The sequence below is a fragment of the Manihot esculenta genome, chromosome 3 (assembly GCF_001659605.2).
Source record: "Manihot esculenta cultivar AM560-2 chromosome 3, M.esculenta_v8, whole genome shotgun sequence".
NCBI classification, from domain to species: domain Eukaryota; kingdom Viridiplantae; phylum Streptophyta; class Magnoliopsida; order Malpighiales; family Euphorbiaceae; genus Manihot; species Manihot esculenta.
This window is the reverse complement of record NC_035163.2, coordinates 10,925,459-10,951,318: the sequence shown is the minus strand read 5'-3', so window position 1 is coordinate 10,951,318 and position 25,860 is coordinate 10,925,459. Positions and strand designations below refer to the sequence as shown.

At 36.4% G+C, this 25,860-nt stretch overlaps 1 protein-coding gene across 8 annotated transcripts; it reads right to left on the bottom strand.

Moving 5' to 3' along the window:
• Positions 1-209: 209 nt before the first annotated feature.
• Positions 210-19,424, bottom strand: LOC110610425 (phosphatidate cytidylyltransferase, mitochondrial). 8 transcript variants are annotated; one of them, XM_043954789.1, is made up of 14 exons: positions 18,293-18,522; positions 17,613-18,155; positions 17,274-17,356; positions 16,303-16,463; positions 15,484-15,598; positions 15,316-15,372; positions 15,167-15,229; positions 15,022-15,090; positions 14,762-14,854; positions 10,906-11,010; positions 1,933-2,010; positions 1,388-1,516; positions 860-965; positions 210-622 (listed from the first exon to the last, which is right to left on the bottom strand). In XM_043954789.1, the coding sequence occupies exons 4-14, from the start codon at positions 16,326-16,328 to the stop codon at positions 432-434; spliced, it is 1,032 nt and encodes a 343-aa protein (XP_043810724.1). In that variant the 5' UTR covers positions 16,329-16,463; positions 17,274-17,356; positions 17,613-18,155; positions 18,293-18,522; the 3' UTR covers positions 210-431. The 8 variants fall into 8 exon arrangements, with proteins under 8 accessions (XP_043810724.1, XP_043810725.1, XP_043810729.1 ...); XM_043954790.1 differs by lacking the exons at positions 17,613-18,155; positions 18,293-18,522 and adding an exon at positions 19,295-19,369; XM_043954796.1 differs by having other exon boundaries at positions 451-639; positions 17,613-18,540.
• Positions 19,425-25,860: the final 6,436 nt, after the last annotated feature.

Below are 25,860 nucleotides of genomic sequence, written 5' to 3'. Positions count from 1 at the left end.
ATTTAATTTTTTTTTTCAAGCTGAAGCAAGCCAAACCAATAAATATGAATACATTATTAAAATTTCAAAAAATACTATTGTTTTCATTGCTAAGGTCAAGATTTTAAATCTTTGTTGGTCCCCATCCCAATTAACTGAAAAAATAATTTAATGATAATAATATATTGAGCATTCCCTACGGCCAGGTAGAAGGGGAAAAAAGTCCAAAGTGCAAAAACAACAAAATAAAACGCTTCATCTCGCACAAGATTATGAAAAGGGATTAGCATTTAGCAAAACAAAACTTGCTCTCAGAATCTATTCACCTAGTTTTTAGATACCCACGCTTTACTATGTGTTTCTACCTCTGCACGTAAGAAATACATACCTTTAGTCTAGCAGAACTAATTTCAATATACTAGGAAACCAAAGGAATTAAAATTTGCACAAAATCAAGTCCATGATTTCCAAGCCTTGCGCATTTTACTAGCAAGATATCTAGTGGAATTAATACCGCCAACAGCCAGGAGACCAGAGGCAGCCTGTCTTAAACTGGAAACCATGACTGTACGCCTTATAACGTTTTGCATGCATCTTGCAGCCTCTTCTCTTGAACCAATCAAAACTTCACGTAAAACTCTTCCTGGAAATTTAGGTTAACTAAAATGATGTTAAAATATGTTCACCTTGATGTTCAAGATGAAAGTATGCAACTCCAGCTTGTAAACCATTATTGGCAGCAGGCTTCCCTCCATATTTCTAAATCATGTTTTGCAAGTGCTGCTGGCCGCTGAGTTTTGGGGGCTTGATATTGTAACACAGATTATGCAATTGACTACTAATCGATATATTAAATATTCAAGTAAAGAGATTATCATACCAGAATCAGTCAAAACGTTTTCCTCTCCCAGCTTCATCCCCATTTTGCTTCTGACTAATGGTGGAAGAGCACGAACAAGAGAGCGAGTTACCGACAAACCACAATCCTGGTTATGAGAGGCTTGAATGTGTAAGGTTTTCTAGATGGAGATAAAAATGACCATTGTAAAGTATGGATATGCATTTGTCTATAAAAGAAATAGTGCTGCCAATATATCTGCCATAAACAAGAAATTTGAGACAAGACAATTTTGTAGCTTACAACTAAGAATTCCCCGGAAGTTTTCAAGTATAGAATGAGTTCAGGAATACATCCTAAAGCATGCCAGCCAAGTTAAAAAGAATTCTCGAGCTTTCCATAGGATAAACTATACCATTTTTATTTTAATGGATAAAAATAGATATGGATAAATTGATTAGAGATGTTTAATCATCTGATCAAAGAGAGAGCTCCTCCCCCCCCCCCCCCCCAGTTATAAGTACAAAATCCAACATGCTTTAAATTGAGAACTTGGAAATGTAAACAGACCTGAGAGATATTTGCCTGATGACTATTGAATGAGGAGAATCTTAGTAACTCTTTGGCCTCGTATTCTTGAAGTAATGGTGTATACATTGATTGGAATAGACCAAATTGTCCTTGTACAATCTTCTTCACCTGTGGCAGGTTGATAGTGATGATAAATGGTGTCAATCATTTGGCAACTGCGGCCATGTTGCATGTGTACTAACGATATCATAGTTTAAGAATAAGATGCCAACACCACGAAGAGAGATAGGAATGGCTGGTGAGCCAGCTTTGGTTTCAATGAGGGAAAAGATGAAACTAGAGTGGATGTAAAACCTGGACATTGTAAATCACAGACTCACTATTATAGTGTTCAAATTGATAATAGCAAATATGAAGGAATATCTTTGGTATCACTTGTCAAAGTAGACTGTTCTTTGAAAATAGTCAGAAACTCTGCTAAGAGCAATTATTGCCAGGTTTTATAATTGAATACATGATAAGTATGACAACACCATTCACAAGCTATGACCAATTTCCCCAAGGCAAGCTGTGTTAAACTTTACCTTGTTTTTGTCCTCCGCAAAAAGCATGCGCAAGTCTCCCATATACGATAGACTACATATTTTGGAATACAGATCTTCCTGCAAAAGAATAAATGTGCAGACTATTTTATTATTCTACAACAGCCAATACTGCAAAAATCCAAAATTTGAGTCTATCGATTATAGTTCTTTTTTAGTAGCTTAAAGGAGCATGTGGAATAACATCCTATATCACATGGACTATGTTCTATAAAAAAATAGGAAAAAGAGAACAATGTAAAATGGAGAGAGAAGACCGAAAGGGAAACTAATCTTTTCTCTCTTAAAATTTCAACAAGGGTCATCAGGTGAGGTTTGGCATAAATCACACAGTAGTCCCCACTACTTGAAAATGTAACAATTCATTCCCTTAGGTATAATTCTGTTTTCTATGGAGTTCTCACATCAAACTTGAAACCGATGATGAAAAGAAGAAGAATGCAAAAGTTTTGAGAGAAAATACTTGATTATTCCCCCCAAAATTGAGGTATATATACTACTTATAAGAGTATATACTAGGTAAGAAAATAAATTAATTCCCTAATTATAGTCTAATCATATCCCAATCATATCACATAATCATATCCCTAATTATCACTACAAATCTAGACTATTTACAGAAAGAATCTCAACACTCCCCTCAAACTGGAGCGTCCATGTCATATGCTCCAAGCTTGTTACAAATATACTTGATTCGTGAACCTTGAAGAGATTTTGTGAAAACATCGACTAATTGATCATTTGAGTTGACAGAGCCAGTAGAAATGCATCCCGACTCAATCCTTTGCCTAATAAAATGGCAATCCACCTCTATATGCTTCGTCCTCTCATAAAAAACTGGATTTGATGCAAAGATACGTGACTCAATAGGAAATAAAGATTTAGTAGAAAACATGTTATAAGGGATATCACCATGAAGGACGGAGGAAGGCATGCGATTGATCAAAAAACAAGCAATAGATACAGCTTCAATCCAAAAACATTTAGGTACTTTCATTTGGAATAAGAGGGCTCTGGCTACTTCAAGAAGATGTCAGATTTTTTCTTTCGACAACTCCATTCTATGAAGGAGTGTCAACACTGGAAGACTGATGAAGAATCTCTTTTTGTAACAAATAAGATTGGAATTCCTCAGAAAGATACTCTTTAGCATTATCACTTTGCAATATTTGAATGGAAATATTAAATTGAGTTTGGATTTCAGCATAAAAGGCACAAAAGATAGAGAACAATTCTGAATGACTCTTCATTAAAAATAACCAAGTAGTGCGAGAGAAATCATCAACAAAAGTAACAAAGTACTTAAAGCCAAACTTAGACACAATAGGACAAGGACTAAAAATATCAGAATATACTAACTCAAAAGGAGATAAAGCCCGTTTATTGACTCGAGACACTGTAGGTCATGGTTTTAAATCGCGGTCGCGGCCACGTTCGCAGTCGTGGTCGCGGGTAACGGAAACAGACCTATAACGGCCGTAACGTAACGGTAACAGCTTGGCGCTACGCAAATGTTTTAAAAAAATTTGCAAAGTTCATAAATAAAATGATATTGATTAGATTTAATTTAGAACAATGTATACAAATGCATAATAAACATAAATATATAAAATATAGATTATTCAACTTAAATTAAACATCATATAGTTTAGAATAAGAAAAATCAACATAATCTTTATAGATCGAGTAAACTAATAGCTCAAAGTATAATTTTAACTCAAAACTAACGCTTTAATCCACAAAAACTTACAAAAAAAAGGGAAAAAAAACAACAATTAAAAACTAAAATAGATAAAATTTAACTAACTTTTTAGAAGAAATAAGCTTGGAAATAGAATAGTTTATAATGGATCTAAGTTTATATGAGAAATATGCAAGGAAGATTGAAATTTGAAAGAGAAAAGGAAGAGAAAACTTTAAAAATATAGTCTTTAAAGCTGCTAAAAAGTGTAGAAACTAATGAAAATGAGAATAGGGAGCAAAAAATAAAAGATATAAAAGAATTTTAATTATTGGTAACGGCCGTTACCGTTACGTAACGGTCGGTAACGGCCGTTACCGTTACACATGCAAATCAGGAGGGGCCGTTATATAACGGGATAACGGGTAACGGCCCTCCCAAAACCCGTTACATAACGGCCGTTACGTAACGTAACGGCCGTTATTTAAAACCATGCTGTAGGTAAATAGTGATATTTGACAAATTGACAAGACTCACAATCTAAAACAGACAAAGAGTGTAACTGTGGATATAACTTCTTCAAAGCCGAGAGAAAAGGATACCCCAAACGACAATGAATATCAAAAGGTGTTAAACACGTGGAACATGTAAGAGATCTACGTAGTTGCTGATCCAAGACATGAAGGCCCTCTGACTCACGCCCTCTACCAATAATCTACTTCGTTGAAAGATTCTAAAAAACAAAATGATCAGAAAAGAATGAAACACAACAATTCAATGCACAAATGAGTTTACTAACGGAAAGCAAATTAAAGGCGAACTTAGGAAGACATAACACAAAGGATATAGAAAGGGAAAGGGTTAAGTTGACATGTCCAGAACCCATGACAGAAGATTTAGTGCCATCAACAAAAGTAACATAAGAAGACGATGCATGAGACTTAAGATTGGACAAAAGGGTAGAATTACCTGACATATGATCGGTAGCACCAGAATCAATAACCTACTTGGAGGATGAAGACACAAGACATGCAATAGAGTTACCTGACTCGGCAATTGCATAGAGGAGTTAGAGGATTTCAAAGATGCTTGGTTTTGCATAAATTGTGCATACTCATCTGCATATATCAAAATTCCCTAATCAGAAGAGGCCTCAACTGCCATATGCGCCATTTGTGAGCGTTGATTCTTATTCTGAAGTTTCTGGCACGTCTTCTTAGTATATCCAGGTTCACGGCAGTAATAATAAATGATTCTACCGGAGTCAGAAGTAGGAACTGCTTCCCCAGGATGTTGAGATCCTCTACCACCATTAAAACCTCCCATGTGCTCACCTCTATTATTCTATCTGCCACTGTCATTGCGACTAACAAGAGCACTAGGGGTGTGTGAAGGATTTGGAGACTCCGTACGCAACATTCTAGTGAACACATCAGGTAACGATGATATTTCAAAATCAGAAAGGATCTGAGGTTTAGCCGTCTCAAACTCTGGAGGGAGACCTGCAAGAAAGCTCATAACAACCATTTGCTCTCATTGAGCTTGTTGAGTTTTCACATCTGTACTAAATGCATCAAGACATTAAGTTCCCCGTACACTCTTTTAAAATCCATAAATTAGGAGGTCAAAGTTCTATCATTTTTCTCAGCTTGATAAAACGCCTTACACACATCATGAATACGAGAAATATTCCCTTTGCCATAATATAAAAATTCCAAATGCTCCATTAATTCTTTAACAAATTCACAGTGATTAATAAGACTGATTACCTCACTATGAATAGAATTTTGAATCTGTAAAAATAATCAAGTATCATCCCTCATCCAATCTCTCCTAATTTCATCAATTGGAGGATCCTTAGTAAGATGGTCATCCATTTCAATACTTCATAAATAAATACGGATAATCTTACTCCAATCCAAAAAAATAAATCCATTTAATTTGTGTTCCGAGATTTTAGTCATCATTAACTTCAGCCATAGGAACAACCAACCCAAAGCAAAACACAAAATCAGAAAACAGGAGGTGAACATTAACCAGATGTGAACAGTACCAAAAAACACCTCAATCCAACACCCAAACGACAAACGAACAACAGATCTAATGAGGGGGCTGCGAGGCGACTCTAACGATGGTGACTGAAGTAGCGATGGGCAGACGATGCGCCTCCACGCGTCGGAGAGTGGGACGGCGGTAGAACTTTGTCGCGGAGCGTGAGGCTCACTCGCCAGCCGAACGCTTATTGGCTCTTCAAGGAAGCTTCACCGGCGTCCTTCCTAAGTGGGCAGTGAGATCCAACGTTACCCTATATGGGTAACCTAAATGAACAGAGCTCTAAGTCTCAAAAAAAAATGAACAGAGCCCTAAGTCTCCAAAAATTTAAATTTCTATATGGGAGGCTCTGATACCATGTAGAAAGGTAATATTTGATATCTATTACAATAGAGATTACAATATATTTATACATGAGAGACTGCATCTGAAAGGAAAAGAAATCAAGACTATGATCATGCGATCCCTAAGATTAAGCAACTAATACATCTATCAATATTTACTTCTTATATTAACATATTTACTTCCTATAATCTATAACATGAACCATTAGCTAAGGTGACTTTAGATGGTGTGGAAGGTGAAACAAGAGTAGAGAAAAGATTGTGATTACCAGAGATGTGATCAGAAGCACCTATGTGAACACTTAGTTAGACAAGCAAAGGAATTACCGGAGTGAACAATGCTGGAAGATGGAGGATGTTGCTTAGCTGTTTGAAACTGCAAGTATTTTTTATAGTCTTTTCCAGTTAAAGTGATTGAATCTAGTTCCTGAGATTTATTGGTGGGTTGTGGAAGCAAGCCTTCTTTATTAGATTGGGCAAGATGAGCTGTTGACTTGCCAATATTATCGGGTTGATTGGGTTGTAGTAGGCGGCCATGCAATGCCCAACATGCATCCCGTTTGTGACCTTTCTTATCACAATAGGAGCAATGAAACTTCTTCCCTTTACCTTTGCGTTTTCCTCCTTATTCTTGATTCCCTTACTGCACAGCCAAAACTGAGAATTCCATATCTGTAGCGTCACTCTTACTACGGGAAATACATAAGAGCCTAGCTGACACATCTTCTAAAGTTGGAATAACTGAACCAGTCAAAATTTGATCTTTAACAGAGCAAAGGTCATATCGCAATCCAATTAATACCAAAACCATAAAGAATGTATCACGTTGTTCGTCTTGCGCATCAACATCATCAGAAAAAGGCATAAGAGAATTAAATTCATCTTTTAGAGTTTCTACTTGACCAAGTAACTAACCATATCCTAATGATTCTGTTGTAAGTGAACCATATCTGACACAACCTTATAGATGCGTTGTATGTCATTAGTATATCATGTTTGGGCCTTAGTCCAAACCTTACAATAAGTTTTGCAAAATTGAAATAAAGCAAGCAATTTTGGATCTAACGAATGCCATAAAAGACTACATAGTTGAGCATCAATCTTAACCCAGTTGTTCCATCATTGGCAGTGATATCAATGGCATTTTTTGTTAATAATTATTATTTCCTTGCAACTTCACCGTAGCAATTGAAAAGAAAGGTTTAAGGGACTCATAACCTGTATTGATGGTGTTCTGCTTCTCAGATATGTCCAGAGAGATTTTGGAACAACAAGGGACTAAATAGGGACCTGAATCTGGGAATTTGTGCCCGTGAACAGTAAATCCGATGCTACTATTCACAAGGGGCGTGTAAAGACAAGCTGGGTGACCAGACCTACTGGACTGGAGTCACCGGCGCCAAGCGATGCTGGAGGAAGAGTCGCTGGCATAAAACAGTCGCTGAAGGACAGTTCATGCGCCAGCGCGTGTACCGGAGACAAATTGCTTTGAGCAGTGCGTGAAAGCATGTGGGACCGGTTTTGGCGGCGGTGCTTCATCGGAAAGCCGATCAGAAGCCAACGAAGAGGATGGGCTAGATGGTGAGACCAACTGATTTCTAGAAAGTCTCCAAAGCAAGGTGGCTGATCTGCCACTCATAGGTGAACTAAGTTTTTTTTGGCTCTGATACTATGAAACTAATGATGAGAAGAAAGCAAAAGTTTTGAGAAAAAGTACTTGATTATTTCCCTCAAGCCAATTGGGATATATACACTACTTACAAGAGTATATACTAGGTAAGAAAATAAACTAATTCCCTAATTATAGCCTAATCATATCCCAATCATACTACATAATCATACCGCTAATTATCACTACAAATCTAAGCTATTTACAGAAAGAATTTCAATAAAACTGAATCCAAATTGTGGAACATACTAAAATACCTTAATTAAATTAATAGTTCTCTGCTCCTCCATCCATCGCTCCTCTCTCTCTCTCTCTCTCTCTCTCTCTTTCTACCTTCTTGCACTCTCTTCCCCTCTGTCGTCCCTCCCCCATGCACTCCCTTCACCTACCTCCCTAAATCAAAAAGCTAAGAGAACATTAAAAAAAAAGAGAGAAAAGGAAAAAGAAAAAAAGGACCCGAGCTGTCATTTGAAAACAACAATCTTTCACAAAATCACAAAAGGAAAATTATTGAAGGACAAGTGAAGAAAATCACAAAAACCACAAATTACAGATGTTCTCTTACATGGAAACAAAAAACCAGATATTTAATTCACAAAATCAAGAAACATAATTATTTCAAAATCAACAAAACCCAATTACCCATACCTCACATGCTCATGTGAGAGAGCCAACACAAAAATGCATGCTCGGCCATTTCCTTGCACGATAGTGTAACATCTCTCTCAGATGCATCTCCTCTTTCACTCTCCCTAGTTTTATTTTCCCCTATTTTTCATGATTTCACCTCTCTTAGGTTGCTCTAGCGGGTTATCTTCTTCAATTGTAGGGCTCTAATTTCAAGATGGTACTTTGTGCAGCATTGGAAGAAGACTAAATTTAGGATAATTGGGAATCATATTCATTGTGTAAAACTAGAAACTTGAGTATCTCTATTATTAGAAATTCTATTACTATTGTAGTTGCTACAAGTCAGCACATGAAAGTAGATTGGAGTTGCTATTGAATCATTGACCCTCCATAACAATAGCAATTCCCATCCTTGTGGAATGATACTTGCAGGGCCTCATAAGTTGGAACAAAAAAATGAACCAATCCGCTCCTAATAATACATCAAAATTGCCTAGTGCTAGAATACTAATAGGGAAAGAGAATTACGCTTTTGAAATGATGGGCAAAAGTGTAGACCCAGTGAGTTTTCTACCACCTACCACTACAATAGCAGATATAGGTACTTGCACAAGAGGTACCTCTCAAGATCTCATGCAACTCTAGCGTCCAGGAAGCTATTTGTGCTTCCACTATCTATAAAGATCATAAAGAAACTACTCTTTGCTTCCATTCCCTAACTACCCTCTATAGCATGCATTCAGAAGTCATCTCTTGCTGGTACTCGAGTAATTCCCCATACTCTACTAGAGGAATTACTTATTCCTCATTATCATTACTGCTTATTCCCCTTGTTCCACAGATAGCATAGGCAAAACATTCTTCTGCTCATATTGGTGGCTAGAAAAATGCTTATCCCCACACTTGAATACAAGGTTTAGGCCACTGACAGCCACTTGGTTTGCTTGGCTAGCAGGTTTTGGAGGTTGGTTAACAAAGCACTACTGATGACAGGAGAGATTTTGATATATTGGTGGTTGGTTTCCAAACTGAAGATTGGTGAGTAAGCGTAACTTTGATGGAATTGAGAGGTTTTATAGTAAGAGAAGGGCAGAGTTTCTAAATGAGTTGGCAGCTGGTTTGGAGAATGGAGAAGGTTTTGTATTACAATTGATCAACTAGGCAAGGGTTTCTAGTTTCATCATCTTCATCATAAGCCTAACCCCTCAAACATCCATGAGGCTTGAAAGAAAATAAGATTCACTCAATTCAGGTGTTACCCTTTCCACCCGTATCCTAAAATCCCCAAAACTATCTTGATATTCTTACACCAGTCCTAACTGTCTCATTCTCACATATCCTTCCACAATATCTTTCAATCCCAAATCCCCAAGTCTATTTCACAAAGCCATTTCAAATTCTTCCCATAGCTGGGATTTGCTACCATTTTTCCACTTATTAAACCAAGCATCTGCCCTTTCAACCGAATATAAACTTGCAATTCCTACCATCTTATCCTTAGGAACCCCCATAAACTTCATAGTACTTGGTACATTTCCTAATCCACACTCTAGATTCACTTCCATTGAATGTAATAACTCTATTTTAGGAAAAAATTTTATCAAGATTACCTGATTCATCTATAGAACCAGAACTGCCTTGATCTTTATTCTGAGAAGCAAGATTCTCCCTTGGAAGAGGAAGTAGTCCTTTGCCATTTGCTCCATTCTCTCCCTGAGATCAAATAGACCCTTCCTTCCAAGATCTCCTCTCAGCTTTTGGCGTCCAAAACCTCCTTCCTCACTCCCTCCACATCATGCCTGAATACATTTTGGAGATTCTTGAAATTAGCCTTCACCATTTACACTTCTTTCCTTGTGCCTTAAAAACCCTAGTGGAAGGATCTTAGTTGTTCATCCACCTCAACCAACCTTATTGCCTCTTGGCACACCAGTAGATCTAGCCATGGATTCCACCTCCAAAGAATGAATTTGCAAATATTGCCCACTCACAAACAAGCTCTGATACCAACTGTTAAGATAGATACACTAACAAAGCAATTAATAGAGAAGAAAAAACAGTTATAGATGAGAACTGAAGAAACATAAGAAGTTGAGGGAGAAAATAGAGAACAGAGAGAGAATATTGAGAGATAAAACTGAGTATTGTTTAAGATATTTTTTTGGATGAGTCAATTAGAGCTTTCCAGCTCCTTTTATGCATTGACAACTGCCTCTCCCACCAGAACTTAACAACTTCGTTTCTATAATATTAATAACTGCTCTAACAAACTCTTCAAGAGCTAACTACTTTTCCCTCCATTTCTAACTCTCTCCTAGCTACTTCTTCCTATACATCTTTCTACTATATGTAACAATTTGTTTCTCGCCTCTGATAATCTTTTTCTCACCTTTTTTACGCATTGTTCCACTAGTTCTACATCATACACTTGTTAATATTACTTACAACTTCCATGTCCCTCTAATTTTTGGGTCATTAGTTGATACTTGATACTCAATTAGGTCATAATTGATTCAAGTACCAAACTCTTAACGGATTAACCCATTCCATAAAGTGTAAGTGATGAAAAAGGGACAAACCTCAGTGAATTTGGATGGCAAAATGAGGAGAGCAGCAGAAAGTGCAGCCCTTAGGTTTACAGAGTTAACATTTCCAATATCCAAATTATCAAAAAGGATGTGAACCTGAAAAACAAAAAGTTAAAAAAAAAATGACACTTGCTAACGATAAAGGCGGCAAAGATATTATAGACGGAGTATGAACCCTGGCAGCAAACAAAAAGCTTAGGAGCACAAGCATAAAAAGTAAAATAAATGATCACCTAAAAATTAGTTAATTAGTTTATATCAATCAAATCATGCTTAGGCAATTAAAGAAAAAGAGGATCAAGACCTGACATTTAGATGCTGGAGTTGGACTACAGAGAATTTCATATTTAGGTGTCGTATATTGAATGAGTCCAACACCCATAAATACAGAGTCAAGCCTCAATTTTATTTATGAACTATTTGATTCAATTACAATACTAAAGCACTTCATCATGAAATCTCACAATTGCGCAAAAAACAGAAATGTCATACAGACAACGGGCTTTAACAAGTTGAGATTGAGCTCTTAACAAGCTACTTGGGCTCAGCTTGTAAAAAGACTCAATTTGGCTAGTTTCGCTAAATAAACAAACCCGACTCATTCTCTTATCAATTTGAGCTTGAACTTGAATAGTTGCTAGCTCACACTCAAGAGAAGTGACAATTGCTCTCCTTATTTTCCTGAAAATAAAAATATTATAATAAAATTAAAATTAAATATTCCTGTTGTAAAATTATATATATAGACAGACTTAAGTTAATAAGAAAATATATTTTTATCCTTGAAATCACAAAAACATGAAATATAAGTAAAAAAAATGGAGGAAAGACAAATAAACTAACAAATTTAAATGTGAAACTCAGGTGGAACAGTAAGTAATGATATATAGAGACAAGATTAGTAATTTAGTTTAGCTATTTTTTGAATATCACAATTTTTGTTTCACCAATATCTAATTTTTTTCTTATTATAAACTAAATAAATAAAAACTGATCATTTCTATCCTAATTTCAAGATTTTATTGTTGTTATTTTTAGTTATAAGTAACAAATCTTCTTTATTAAAATTATGATGTTGGGTCCTTACATCTTTTTCTATTTATAAACATGTGGGTAATATATTAATGTTGAGATACTTGAATTAAAATTTTAACTTTGATTGCTTCATTATATGTATCGCAAAATATACATTTATTTTAACTAACCGTAAAACTATTATATCTCATTTTCAATACAAGAAAGGGCTCATGGAAAATATTCAAAATCCTGGCTTTACCTTTGACATTGAACATGTTAGATTTTGGCTTGTGAACATAGAATCCTTATACATGCATGTTAGTGCAGGCGCATGCACACAGAAAGCATATAAAACTATAATAGCATCTGATATGCATATATAAACATAAAAATGTTAAATCAGAATAGTCCATAAGACAATTAATCACTATTTTCTTCAAAAACATAAAGTATTAAATATTAATTAAATTGATTGAATTAAAATTTATAGTGGATGTACATTATCCTTCTACTTGATAGATTCTGGTCAAAGTGGTTGCAACAAATAAGGGATCAACATCTTATTTTTAAGCTTAGCTTGTTATCTTTAGTTTAATTTTAATTGTTATCTTGAGTTTAATTTTTAAATTTTTGTAGAAGATAGTAAGTATTTTTTTTAGTTCAAGTTTTTTACGTAATCTTTATCTAAATGCAGCCTTCATTATAAAAATGCATTGAATTCTATGAATAAAGCATTCAGAAATTAATTTGTCAATTTATGAGATCAGAAAATTCTCTCAAATGAGCTCTCAATTTATTTTCACAACAGGTTCTTTAAAGAGAAGTAAAAACATTAACAAGAGAAAATCAATATGGCATGAGACGGATTTTATAATTCGGTATCAGAGCCGATTACAGATGATTTAGAAAATCTAGAACAGAAGCTAAACTCTTTCATGCAACAAACCGGTGCTCAATTCATTGACTTGGCTCGTCAAATTTCCAAGCTAGGTTGCACCTTCAATAGAGGAGCAAACTAAAACCAAAATGGGACAAGTTGCGGCTAGCAAAATTTTGTCCAATCAAATAATAATCGCTCTAAGGGTTACGTTATTCCTAGATATAAGAAACTTGATTTTCCCTTGTTTGATGGCTCCAATGATCTGCTCGGATGGCTTAAACATTATGAACAATTCTTTCACAATCAACAAACTGCAGAAGCAGATAAAGTTAGTTCAGCTGCCTTCCATCTTACCGGTGAGGCTCAATTTTGGTTTTACAGACTTGAACAAGAGGAACCTGGGATGACAGGAGATGTTTAAGGAGAACTACAACGTGCGATTTGTCCCTCCTTTGTGTAGCAATCCCTTGGGAGAGTTGGTAAGCCTAAAGTAAGTTGGAAGCATAGAAGATTATTAAAGCCAATTTCAATCCTTATTGGTGAGGGCAACAATTCTCCAAATTGACATCCATACTGCAGAATTATGTAAGAATATTTGGCTAGAGATGGAACTGCATAACCCTCGCAATTTAGTTACTGCAGTGAATTTTGCTCGAACATTAAGGAAAAACAGCTAGGTCAATCAGACAATTAGATGGTGACAGCTTATAGGTCATTTCAAGAGTATGCACCATTACTAGCAGTTTAACTCATAGGTCTAGGGGAAATAACAGTGCAACATCTTCAAGTGTGGCAAGCACCTCAACTCCATTTGTCAAACAACTAAGAAGGACAAAAATGGTTGAACTTCAAGCTAAAGGCCCTTGCTACACCTGTAATGAGCCATATTCCATCAAACCGTCAATGCAAAAAAAAAATTTTGGATAGAATTGAAGGATTTAGGGCCTCCTATATCGAACCAGATGACTGAAAACAAGCATGGGGACAAGCTTTTTCTCTAGGAAGGAGGTAGTGTTGTGAATGTGTATTATCCTTCTACTTAGTAGATTATGATCAAAGTGGTTGCAACAAATAAAGGATCAACATCTTATCTCTAAGTTAGCTTATTATCTTCAGTTTACTTTTCAATTGTTATTTTTAGTTTAATTTTTAAAATTTTAATAGAAGATAAGAAATATTTTTTTAATTTAAATTTTTATGTAATTCTTAATTGAATTAAGCCTTCATTATAAAAAAGCATTGGATTCTAAGATAAAGCATTCAAAAAATTATTCATCAATTTATGATATCAAGGAATTCTCTCAAAGAAGTTCTCGATTTGTTTTCATCATAGGTTCTTCAAAGAAAAGTAGAAACATTATGTTATAAATAGAGAGAAACAAATGAGAGGGAATAGAGAACAGAGAGAATTCGAATAGAGACGCAGGGATTAGAAAAAAAGAGAGAGAGAATGTGTATTTCTTGATTGATCATTGACTGAGTTACAGATTAGTCTCTCTACTCTACTTGTATAGCTCAGTGAGCTTAGTAACTGCTTCTAACAGAATAAATGATACTTTGTTATTTTTGTTATTCCTTTCCAGCCAACTATTACAATCAAGACTTATTTCTAAATCTTCTTCTCATATATGTAACATATTAAGAAGGGAAATTAAATCCGGCATGAGGAGAATTTTCAATTAAACACGACAATGTGAATGTAACCTTAAGAAAATATAACTTGTCTGTAGCTATTGAGTTGACCAAAATGAATTTGCTTTTGATTCATTGAACCTATTTCATGCATATGGACAGAATTAGTCCATTTCAATTCTAGCCTATTCATCATCACATTCAAACAAGTGCTTTTCGCAAATGGGATTCCAACCAAGTTCAGAAGAAGGAATTGGGCATTAATTTTGTTACAACAAAGAACATAATAAAGATTATGCCAAACAAGAGAAGACATACCGGTTTTTGTAGACGACCACACAAGTAGAATCTCTTCCAATTCATTATGTCCTGAACCAAGTCATGCATTCTAACAACCCCATACTTGAGCATCTATCAATAAGTGCTTACAGATGAGAATTTACAAGACAGTACTGAACAGTGGATAATATGTCAAGCTCGAAAACATGCTAATTCTAAAGGATGACAAGATAAATGGCATCCAAATGCATGTGAAAATAGATTACTTTCCTAATTTATTGAAAAGTTATTTTGAATACCTTCCCCTTCCATGTTATGAAAGGATTGAAATGCACGCCAACACCAATCTCTTCTGCAACTTCAGTTATCTAGCACAAAATGACAAGATTAAAGTCTCAAGATAAGGTAATAAAGTATGAGACACAGAGCTAGAGAGGCAAGCACCAGTTTTGCCCCTCCAAAATGCACCATCCATGAGGCATAGTGATCTCCATTTAACTTCAAATTCTGAACAGCATGATAAACAAAAACAATAAAGTGAGATGCATAGAAGAGAAGGAATGATAGGAAAGTGTCTAAACTTCAATCTTTACCTCAGAATGCCATTGTTGAGGATCTGATACACCAAGAATATAATCTACCATGGATGACTAGAAAAAACGCATTCATCAACATAACAAAACACTATTTCAGGTTTATGCATGCATCTATATACAAGGAAATAGAAGAAATCACTCTAAAGGACATGTGGAGGAAAAAACCTTGTCATAATTATTTGGATGGAGCGCTGAGCCATAGACGCAGCAAAATTCTACTGAGGGAAGGACTTCCAAGAAACTTTTAAGCTCAGCTTCTTTCCCATTTTCCATAATGACACTAGCAGTTAGGGGAAAAAAACATTTATAAGAAGAAAATGATACATAGGGGAAGATATAAACATGGACATGAAGGCCATTCATTTCATGATAATTACTAAGCAACACTTAAGGGCACAATATACAAAAGTAGAACAAAATATTTTCAAATGGTGACTTTTTTTCAGTAAGGTAGCCGTTACTGAGGTGTAACATAGATTCGAAAAGGGTTCTCTCAAGACGAGTTACCAAGTAATAGATTAACATCATACCATGGTTTAGGATTTAACAATGCAAACAGAGCATCTATAATGTCTTAAGAATAGCATAAGAAATGTAGTTTTGCATAATCAGCAATGGGTGTAAACGACATATAGATTAAATTTGAGAATCATGATTCAAACAACTCATTCACATACCAAATAAGTAATAGCATGGTATATCGCTAGCACATTTACAACTCACCCATATAAAAACAAGTGAAAAAATTATAGGTATATAATACATATATGAATGTATATTGACTTATTGAGTGCGAGGTGTTGTTCCATATAAACTGAATTCTATATGGGGAATTTTATCAAACAGACAGTTGATATACACGCCCAAAATAGTTTAGCAATATAAAATTAACGCAATAAAAAAGGTCAGTTATAATGCTATGAAATGTATTGACACTGGGATACTATTGCAAATATTTTCCCCAAATTATGTGCTTGCACTTGCGTGGTTTCCTGGTATGAGGAGGTCATACAGGTAGTAGAGGAGACTAAAGGAAAATTTCCAAATGTCCGAAACTTGCTTTCTACAGAAACCGTCTTCGTAGAGAGAAAGAAAAAAGGCAAGCCAAACCCTTTAAATTCCTGCTTACCACTCCACTCTATTGCCTGGAGAAATAGCAAGAAAAAAAAGGAGTGGGAACACAATCACAAAGGTGAGCATCGAACAGTGATGAAAGAATGTGTTGGAAGTACAATGTGAAAGCCTGTGTAGTCTCTCCGCACTGTACTTCCATGTACGTTTGCTTGATGTTTTGATAGTTTGAATTTACTGACGTCTTTGTTTGTTGGACATGGAGCCAATGCTCTTCTTGGCACAATGTTTAGTTTTTTTTTTAACTTAAATTTTAAAAATTTATTCAAAACATTTTTAAAAAATATTTCATTAATTTATGAATTTTAATTCACAATTAAATTAGATTTATAAAAAAATACAATTATTATATTTTTATTTAATTTAGTTATAAAATTTGCTATAATGAGAGATTAAATATAGGGGCGAGCATTCTTCAAAACTGAACCGAACCTAAATGACCGAAAACCGAATTATAAAATTTTACATAAATGGAACCGAATCGAATAAGAGAGATAACCAAATCAAATCAAACCAAACTGGTTCGGTTCGGTTTGGTCGGTTCAATCTGTTGAACCTATTTTCAAACTTTTCATTTTTTTTTTCCAATGTTCTAAAATTCAATTGAAGTGTTTCTTCTTTCTTGGGATCTATTAACGGAAAGAATAGGATTTTCAATCCCTTTTATGCAAATTCAAAGAGAAGAAAGAATTTTGTTTCTTTAGCACAAGATATAAATACAGTATCTGCAAGCTATGAATTTTCCTGTTTTTATTTGTGAATCGTGGTAGATATCTCCTGGCTTTGGGTTCCAGGTTCTCAACGAAATCCATGAACAAGCTTACCTTTGGTGCTGCGTCAACCCTTTATTTGGAAAGTGATTTCTTTCACTGGTTTGAGTGCCTTGATGCCTTCCCCTTCAATCTTTCTGATATCAATTCAAGAAAGAAGAAAGAATAGCTTTAGCCATTGCAGTTTAGGAGACTGATTGTTTCTTGGGAACTTTGACAGAAAGATACAAGGATTTTAATCTTTTTTATGGCAATCCAAGAAAGAAGAAAGGCAGTAAATGAAAAAACCTTCAAAAAATGACATAAACAACAAGAAACCTTTGCTGAATCAAATTCAACAATCAAAAGCACACCAATTCAACAATCAACAGCAAATCACAAATATTTACTTACCTTCTACAGTTTATTCAAGTTCAACAGCACGGTGGCACTGGCAGGCAGCGATGTACGACACAACCGAGGGCTGGAGGCGCGAGAGGCACTTTTGGTCCCGGAGTTTGGTCCACGGACTGTGGAAGGCTCAAGGCTGGAAGCGCCACACAGAGACTCGGAGAGGACTGAGGACTGAGGAAGCACGACCAAATTGCCGACGGCCCAACGATGCGTGGAGAGCCGATAAAGAGTGACGGCCGACGCCGATGATTGCGTGGAAAGAGAGACTAAAGAGCAATAGAGGACTGAGGTGAGGACTGAGGAGGATTCAGCGTCGCCGAGTCCCGCAGCAGCCGCAGCATAGTGAAGAGTGACGAGACGAAAGTTAATCGACGATGGTTAATCAGTCCAGTCGGGAGGAGAGTGGAGGCACAGGCGTGAGAATCTCGCGGCGAGATGCGTGCATGGCCGGTGGCTCTACTCAGAAAAAGACTAGAGGCTGGACGGTGGATGGTGGAAGCGCCGCTGGAAGTGGATGCCTGGATGGAGCTCAGAGGCGAGGCACTTTGAGGTGAGGGCGTTAGGGGTGAGCACAGAGAGGGCGTTAAAATTGAATTCAACAATAAAAAGGTTAAATGGAAGAGAGGGAGGGAGGAATGAAAAAATTGCAAAGACAAATTCTATTTCTTTTAACACCAGACCTGCAATCGAGTGGAGAGAGGAAAAGAGGCTCCACAAAGGAAGGGAAGGAGAGAAATGGCGGCGATGGCGGTCGACTGGCGATGGAATGTCGTCAGAGAGACAGACCTGAACGGAAGCTGGTATGGAAGGCGAGGAGAATCGCAACAACTTCAACAATTTCAACTTCAAAAATTTTCTATTGAAAATAGTTTAAAAAATTTTGTGTTCTTTTCAAACAATAAAAAATTATTAAAATTTAAAAATTATAAAAAAATTTATCTTATAAAAGCATATCTTAGAAAACTTTACTTAACTCTACTTTCTCCCAAATAGTATAAATATTTGAATTTGTTTCTTTTTGTTTTATAAAAGCCTAGTTTAAAAAAATTATATAGCAGCAGGCTAGTTACATATAACTTAGTCCCCCTTCAGTTAAAAGACTATGAAAGTGCTAATGGCATGGCAACCCTCAAAGAAGGTTTGATGAAATCGACCACAGACAATAATCCATCAAATTTAAACAAACATATTCTGTCACAAAGATCATGTTTCCTCTTTTCTTGTTCTGTTTAACACGATTTTGGGTACTAAAAAATATACAAGGTAAAATCAATCAAATTGCCAAGAGAAACTAAATCCATATGAAAAAATGCATATAGCAAGAATGCAAGTGACTTCATCAAAGATTTTTATTCCAATTGTTTGTTCAAAAAAACAAAAAAACAACTTCATCAAGGAGAGAGAATAGGGATCAATTACAGAGTGTATCAGCATCCTGCTTCATAAAGTAGATATCTCACCATTATCTTATTCAAAAACAAAGAGAAAATAAGATCGTGCATTGAAAATAAAAACCCAACTCAGAAATAGGTCGTTCTTTCACTAACTCAGAAAAGAAAACAGAGACGGGGAATGTCGTCAAGGTGTGTTAACAAGCTCCAGAACACCATAGAATTCAAGTGAATAAAATCGGGGAAAAGAAAGCATACACCCATTATGGAAAACTGAAAAATTAGACATACCAAGAAGCTCAAATGAAGAAAAAGTCAAGAGTTGGCTCGCAGAAATCGGCACTAGTTTGTTTCGTCTCCTCGAGACTTTAAAGGTATTTTTTGGGCTTCAACAGAAATATAACTAGCAAAGGAGAACTGGGAGGGACCAATTCACCTACACCTATATATACGAATGAGGGGGACTGATCAGAGAGATAGAGAGAGACTAGCGAAGAGAGGGAGCTCTACTTCTTAAAATCCATAATAAATATGAGTTATTATGAGTTAAAAAATTGTTGCAGTTACATTTGTATTTCTTTTTACTAATTAAATTTTAACTTTTTTAAAATTATTTTAATTATATTTTATTATTATTTATATAATTAAAAATTAATAAAATTATTAACGTTAATAAATTTTAAAATAAAATCGATAATAATTTAAAATTTTAAAATAGAATTATAATTTATAATAAAACTAAAATTATAAATTATTTTTTACAATAATTTATTTTATTAATAATTTTTTTAGAAAATAGAAAAATGGAGATTGAATTATAATTTCATATTAATTATATATTATTTTAACATTCAAATAAATCAGGTTAGATAATTAAATATTTAATTTATATATTATTAATTTTTTAAAAATTCATTTTAAATATTAGTATAATTTAAAAACAAGTGGTGGATTAGTATTATATTTAAGAATTAAAAGAGTAATTTAAAAAAATTATTTTATTATTTTTAATATTTTCAAATTGAATTATATTAAATATTATTTTAAATTATTTTTTAATATTTTATAACTAATATGTTTAATAAGTTTATTTTTTTACTGATAATTTTAAAAGTAATTCTAAATAGTATGTATATTATATAAATTAAAAAAATCGATAATTTTAGTCAAAGTAAAATTAAGATAAATTATTATTATAAAATCATTGATAAAAATAAAAAATTGAGACAAATTATTATTATAAAATTATTAATAAAAATAAAAAAAAATAAATAATAATATAAATAGTAATTTTTAAATATATTTAATAATAAAAAAATTAATTTGATAATTTTATAAGTTTTCAACTATAAATAAGGATATGTAAACGGATAGGGTATCTCACGGATAGGGTACCATAAAATTGAGAGTATCCAAATTTAAAAATCCGATTATATGTAAAATTTTTAAATCTGTCCCAAACCTGTTTAGTATTTTAATTTTACTATCCATATAGTTTCAAATCTGTTTAACAATAGCCTTACAATATTTGAACCCGATTTTTTTAATAATAAAAAATTTAAAGATTTGAATATTATAACCCAAATAACAAACCTGAATTTAAAAATATGATAGCATTAACATATATTTTTCTTAAACGACATGAAATCTGATAGTATTAACATATTTTAACAGCAACTAAAAAGATATTGATTATCAGATTAACAGTAATCAAATAACAAATAATCAGATTAATAATCAGATAATCAGATTAATAGTCCATAAATTCTAAAAATCTTTAATAGCAATTAAATCAGATTAATTGACCATAAATTCTAAAAATCAACAATGTTACAGTAATCAAATAGCAAATAATCAGATTTTTTAATAGTATCCAAATAATCAGATTAATAGTCCATAAATTCTAAAAATCTTTAATAGCAACTAAAAATTCTTTAACAACATGCACATAAAAGATCTTGATTATCAAAAAATTTGATTACAAACCTGAAGAGAGTTCCAGTCAAAAGAGATGTCGCCGACACCGATTGGGCAGCGGCAAGGGTTGTCTCGGCTGGCTGCCGGCAGTCGTTAGTGAAGTGGGTGAGAGAAGCATCGATTGAAAAGAGTAAATGTCACCGGGGAGAGAGAAGGAGATGTCGACGATGCCGACTAGGGAGAGGAAAGAGTTGTCTCCGACTGAAAAGTGGGAGATGTCGCCACACACTGGAGAGAGAAGGAGATATCGTTGACTGGGGAGAGAGAAGATTTATCGTCCACTGGGGAGAGAAAGGAGACGTCGTCGGTGGTGACTGGACTGTCGGCACTTGTCTTGAAAGTGGGGGAGAAAGGCCTTGACTGGAAAGTGGGAGAGAGAGAAGGAGATATCGCTGACTGGGAGAGAGAAGATTTATCATCGCTGGGGAGAGAAAGGAGACGTTGTCGATGTCGACTGGGCTGCCGGAATCGTCAGTGAAGTGGGGGAGAGGCGTTGATTGGGAATTATGGGAAGGGAAGCGGGGAGAGAGGCGCCGACGGAGGGAGGGAAGCAGTATATATGTAATACCCGGCTAGATTCAAGCATCGAAATTCCTACCGTCCGGTGGAATTCGATGATGTCGGAGGTTTCTAGAAGGGTAAAGGAAAGGTTTTCTTAAATGTTTTTAAGTGTTTTATGGTTTTAAGTAGAAAGGAGTTGAGTTTTGAAGAGAAAAGACCAAGGAGGCTTTGGCCAGGTTCGGCCGCTGAAAGTGATGTTCGGCCGCCGAAAGTGCCTTAGGTTTTGCCCCTGAAACTCTAAGTTTGGCCGCCGAACGTTGTATGGTTTTGCATGCAGCTTTGGCTGCCGAAGGAGAGGCGGTTGGCCACTTATAAAAGGCCCCTTATCCGGATTTGAGGTGAGTTTTCTCTCTCTTTTCGGGTATAGGTGAGTTCTTGATCTCCTTGGGTTGTTTTGTTGTTGTTTCTTCAAATCTTTCAAAGTTAAGCAAGTTTTAAGTAGATTTTATGTGATTTTGAAGAGTTTTGGAGCTTGGAGACTTTTGGAGCTGGATTCTCCATATCTTCAAGTTTGGATCGCCAATCCTCTCGTTCTTCAAGAGGTAAGTGTAGATCCTTAGCTTTTACAGTGTTTTAAGTGAGTTTTATGAAGGGAAAGGGTTAGTTTGCATGAGTTTTGCATGGTTGTGCATGTGAGGGTTTATGGACCCTTTATGCCTTTGTATGCTATATGAGTTGTTTTTGGGGTTTTGAGCTTGTTCTAAGCCCCTATGTGCAAGAAGAAGTGTTTATGCATGTTTTTAAGAGGTTGGATGCATGTTTTGGGTGTTTGGAAGGTTTGGGAGGCTTGGTTGTGCATGAGGCTGAGTTCTGGATGAACTCAGGTTCGGCCCCCGAAAGTAGTTTCGGCCGCCGAACCCTTATGGAGGTGGTTTTGGCCGCCTAAACTTGCCCCCGAACATTTGGACTTTCGGCTCTGGAAAGGACTTTCGGCAGCCGAAGGTGCCACCGAAAGTGCCTGGCTTTCATCTCTGGAGGAGACTTTCGGCAGCCGAAGGTGCCGCCGAACATGCATGAGTTTCGGCTCTGGAGGGAACATTCGGCCGCCGAATGTGCCGCCGAAGGTGCCCTGTCCAGCCTTTCTTTGCATGTTTTTCCATGTATGTTTGTGATGTTTTAGGGGAGGTTTGGGGAGATGTGTAGAGTTATGTTAGAGTTGCTTGGTACCTCATTTGAGTCCACCTGTGTAGGTTTGGACCCGAGGAACCGAGGAGGCCCCAGAGTTAGAGTTGGCCCAGAGTTAGTCAGCAGTGGCAGGTGAGTGGAACTAAACTGAATCTTTTAAATATGAGTAAGCAAATACTTTTAGCATATTTCATACATCATAATTGAGCAATAGGTTGATTGCATTAGAATTTCACGAATGTGATGCATTGCATAAAACGATGATGATGATGTGGATGGATACTGAATGACCCTCTAGCCCTCAGTAAGATGTGATATGATATGACTTGCACGACATAATATGATATGTGAAGTCCAGGTGTAGCTGTATCGCCCCTGGCATAGAGTAAGAGAAGTCCAGGTGTGGCCGTATCACCCCTGGCATAGAGTATGTGAAGTCCAGGCGTGGCCGTATCGCCCCTGGCATAGAGCATGGTTGAACTTGTTGTGATAAGAGATTTACATGTAGAGGGCTATTGGTGACAGATTCATCCTTGATGTGATATGTTTGTGATGTGATGCATTTCATGATACATGATTTACATGTTTTATGGTTCTATTCACTGGGATGTTTAGCTCATCCCTCTCCCTTCACCCCAGTTTTGCAGGGCCAGAGTTAGCTATGAGAAAGATCAGAGTCAGCAAGAGTAAAGAGTAAAGTCAGGGCTATGAGTATGTGTTTGTAATAGAAGGTAGTGGACATGATGTAAGTAAAGTTATGTTTTGTACAGACATGTTTTAACATGTAATGTATTCAGAGTTATAATTTGTGCTTGGCCCTAGAGTTTGGATAATCCCTTTGTACATGATGTTTTATGTTCATGTTTTATGAGGAAATGTTTGTGGACTGAGCTTGGCATATGGTATGCTGACCCAACTAGAGGGGTTCTATGTTTTCAGACATAGTGCATGCAGGTCAAGCTTGGTAAATGAAAGAAAAGTTTAAAGTTTTATGGAAATGTTTGATCATGTATGGGATTATTCCAGCTATGCAGAGTGTTTAGCAGGCTGGCTACAGGTCTCGGCGGCCTTAAGCCGATCTGGATCCTAGCGCTGGTGGCGGTTCGGGCCGTTACAGAGGGGTATCAGTTTTCGGGCCGTTACAGATTGGTATCAGAGCATAGGGCCTCAAGAGTACGATGTGCTAAGCGAAGATGCTCAGGGATTAGAGGTATCCCACATCGGAAAGAGGTTGTTTTAGAGGGCAAGCATAATAGTAAGATCATGTCCACTAGGATAGGATGTGGAGTCCTGTCTTGTATGATGTTGTGGATGAATATTGGTGGATCCTCTAGCCCTCAGCATGCATGAGATGACATGTATGAGTTGAGCAGACCAGGTTTGGCTTAGTTGCCCCTGGTACAGAGGAAGAGAGTCCAGGAGGCCGTGTTGCCCCTGGCATAGTTGGACATATCTATGTTATGGATATGTAGAGGGCTATTGGTGACCAGTTCATCCATGAGATGAGATGCTTTGCATGTGTATGGGGTTCATGTGTTACCACATGGATTTTATGTGATGCTGTGTTTTTGTGGTGCCATGGTTGATGTGGACTCATATGTAACCGCATGGGCCATGTGATGCTATGGTTTCTATGTGTGTTCTCTTTTCTTAACAGGTAGGATGAGAGGTACTCGTTGATCTACGGGATTGACAGGAGTTTCTCTTGAGAGGAAAGGTACAGATACTTTCCCCTTGTTCTGCCAAGAGCGCAGTAGTGTAACATCAGCAGAGAGGGTTCATCAAGGGACCCTAGGAGGTCTTTTGATGTAGTCAGAGGTAGACTGGACCCTAGAAGCTGTCAACTGCTATGAGAGTAGCAGAGTTAGATGTTCAGAGAAGAGTGAGTAGCTAAAGGTTAGTGTGCCAGAGAAGAGCTTGAGAGAGTTACTATGAGATGCTATGGCCTCGGGTTTTATAACCTCAGGTATAGTGAGAGTTGATCTCTCATCTCTGAGTGCAGCCCCCTCAAGTAGAGTAAGTGAGCTAGAGCAGAGTAAGAGGTAGAGAAAAGTAAGAGTAAGTGTAAGTTCAGGTAGAGGTTTCAGTTCGGTCTGGGATTAGGTGGTGGTTGAGGCAGGAGGAGAGGGTTATCCTTTTCTTCAGTAGGTTCCCGAGGGAAGATCCGTCAGCTTCAGCTTGGATCTTCACTCTGACTCAGCATGAGGCTATCACATCGAACACGGTGACGTCTGGTACGTTCACTTGTGGGTGTTCGGATGTGTGTGCTGTTTTTGAACCCTAGTGTTCCTCCTTCCTTGATGCTTTGTGAGCCGTAGTGAGGGTGGGTTTGATAGCTTCTGGGCTTAGAGTGTCCTCTTTGGGTGAGTAGACCCAAGTGTGATCCATCAGAGGCAGAGTCAGTCTGCCAGTATAGTTCAGAGCATGTTGAGAGTAGATGCCTTCCAACTGACCTTATGGTTCTAGATGTGACTGTTTGACGTCCTTCTAGTGGTGGATTGGCTAGCTACTTGTAGTGCTACCGAGTCTGCAGAGACAAGGTAGTCATGTTCAGAGTTCAGGATGGATCAGAGGTAGTCCTTAGAAGGGACAGAGTAGTGCTTAAAGGTGTGATGTTAGCCCTACAGGCTCATAGTTAGCCCAGGAAAGGGTGTCAGAGGGTTTCTAGCTCTTGTTGGAGAGTTCTGCAGTCAGGTCAGGAAATCAGCCTCAGTGCCCTTAGCTAGAGAGTTCTTAGATGTTACCCAGACGAGCTGTCAGGTTTACTATCTGTCAGGGAGATAGAGTTTGGAGTAGGAGTGGTGTCTGGATCCAAAAACCATTTCTTTCCTTCCCTACAGGATGGCACCTGCAGAGTAGAGAGATGTAGTAGTCAGAGTAGTAGAGAGGCTTGGTAGATAAGGGTTTTATCCAACCTAGTACCTCACCCTGGAGTGTTCCAGTGTGGTTGTGGGAAACGAAGGATGGCTCCTTGAGACTTTGTAGCCATATATAAGGGTTTGTAATAGAAGGTAGTAGTCAAAATTAATTCTAAATTTTGCTCACGACATATATTAATATGACAAGTAGGTATAATTTCGTTAATTTTTTAACAATTAAATAGTAATTTTAAAAATTAGAGTTTAATTAATAAAAAAAATTATAAAACATAAGTTCAATAAAATTAAAAATATAGAATTTTTTCAATAAAACAT

Excerpts from the sequence above, each read along its gene's own strand:
- LOC110610425 (XM_043954790.1), bottom strand. The coding sequence starts at position 16,328 with ATGACCTCCTCATACCAGGAAACCAC. Across the intron at positions 14,855-15,021 it reads TCATAACATGGAAGGGGAAG|ATGCTCAAGTATGGGGTTGT; the intron begins GTATTCAAAATA and ends ACTTATTGATAG. Across the intron at positions 2,011-10,905 it reads TGCCATCCAAATTCACTGAG|GAAGATCTGTATTCCAAAAT; the intron begins GTTTGTCCCTTT and ends ATTCTTTTGCAG.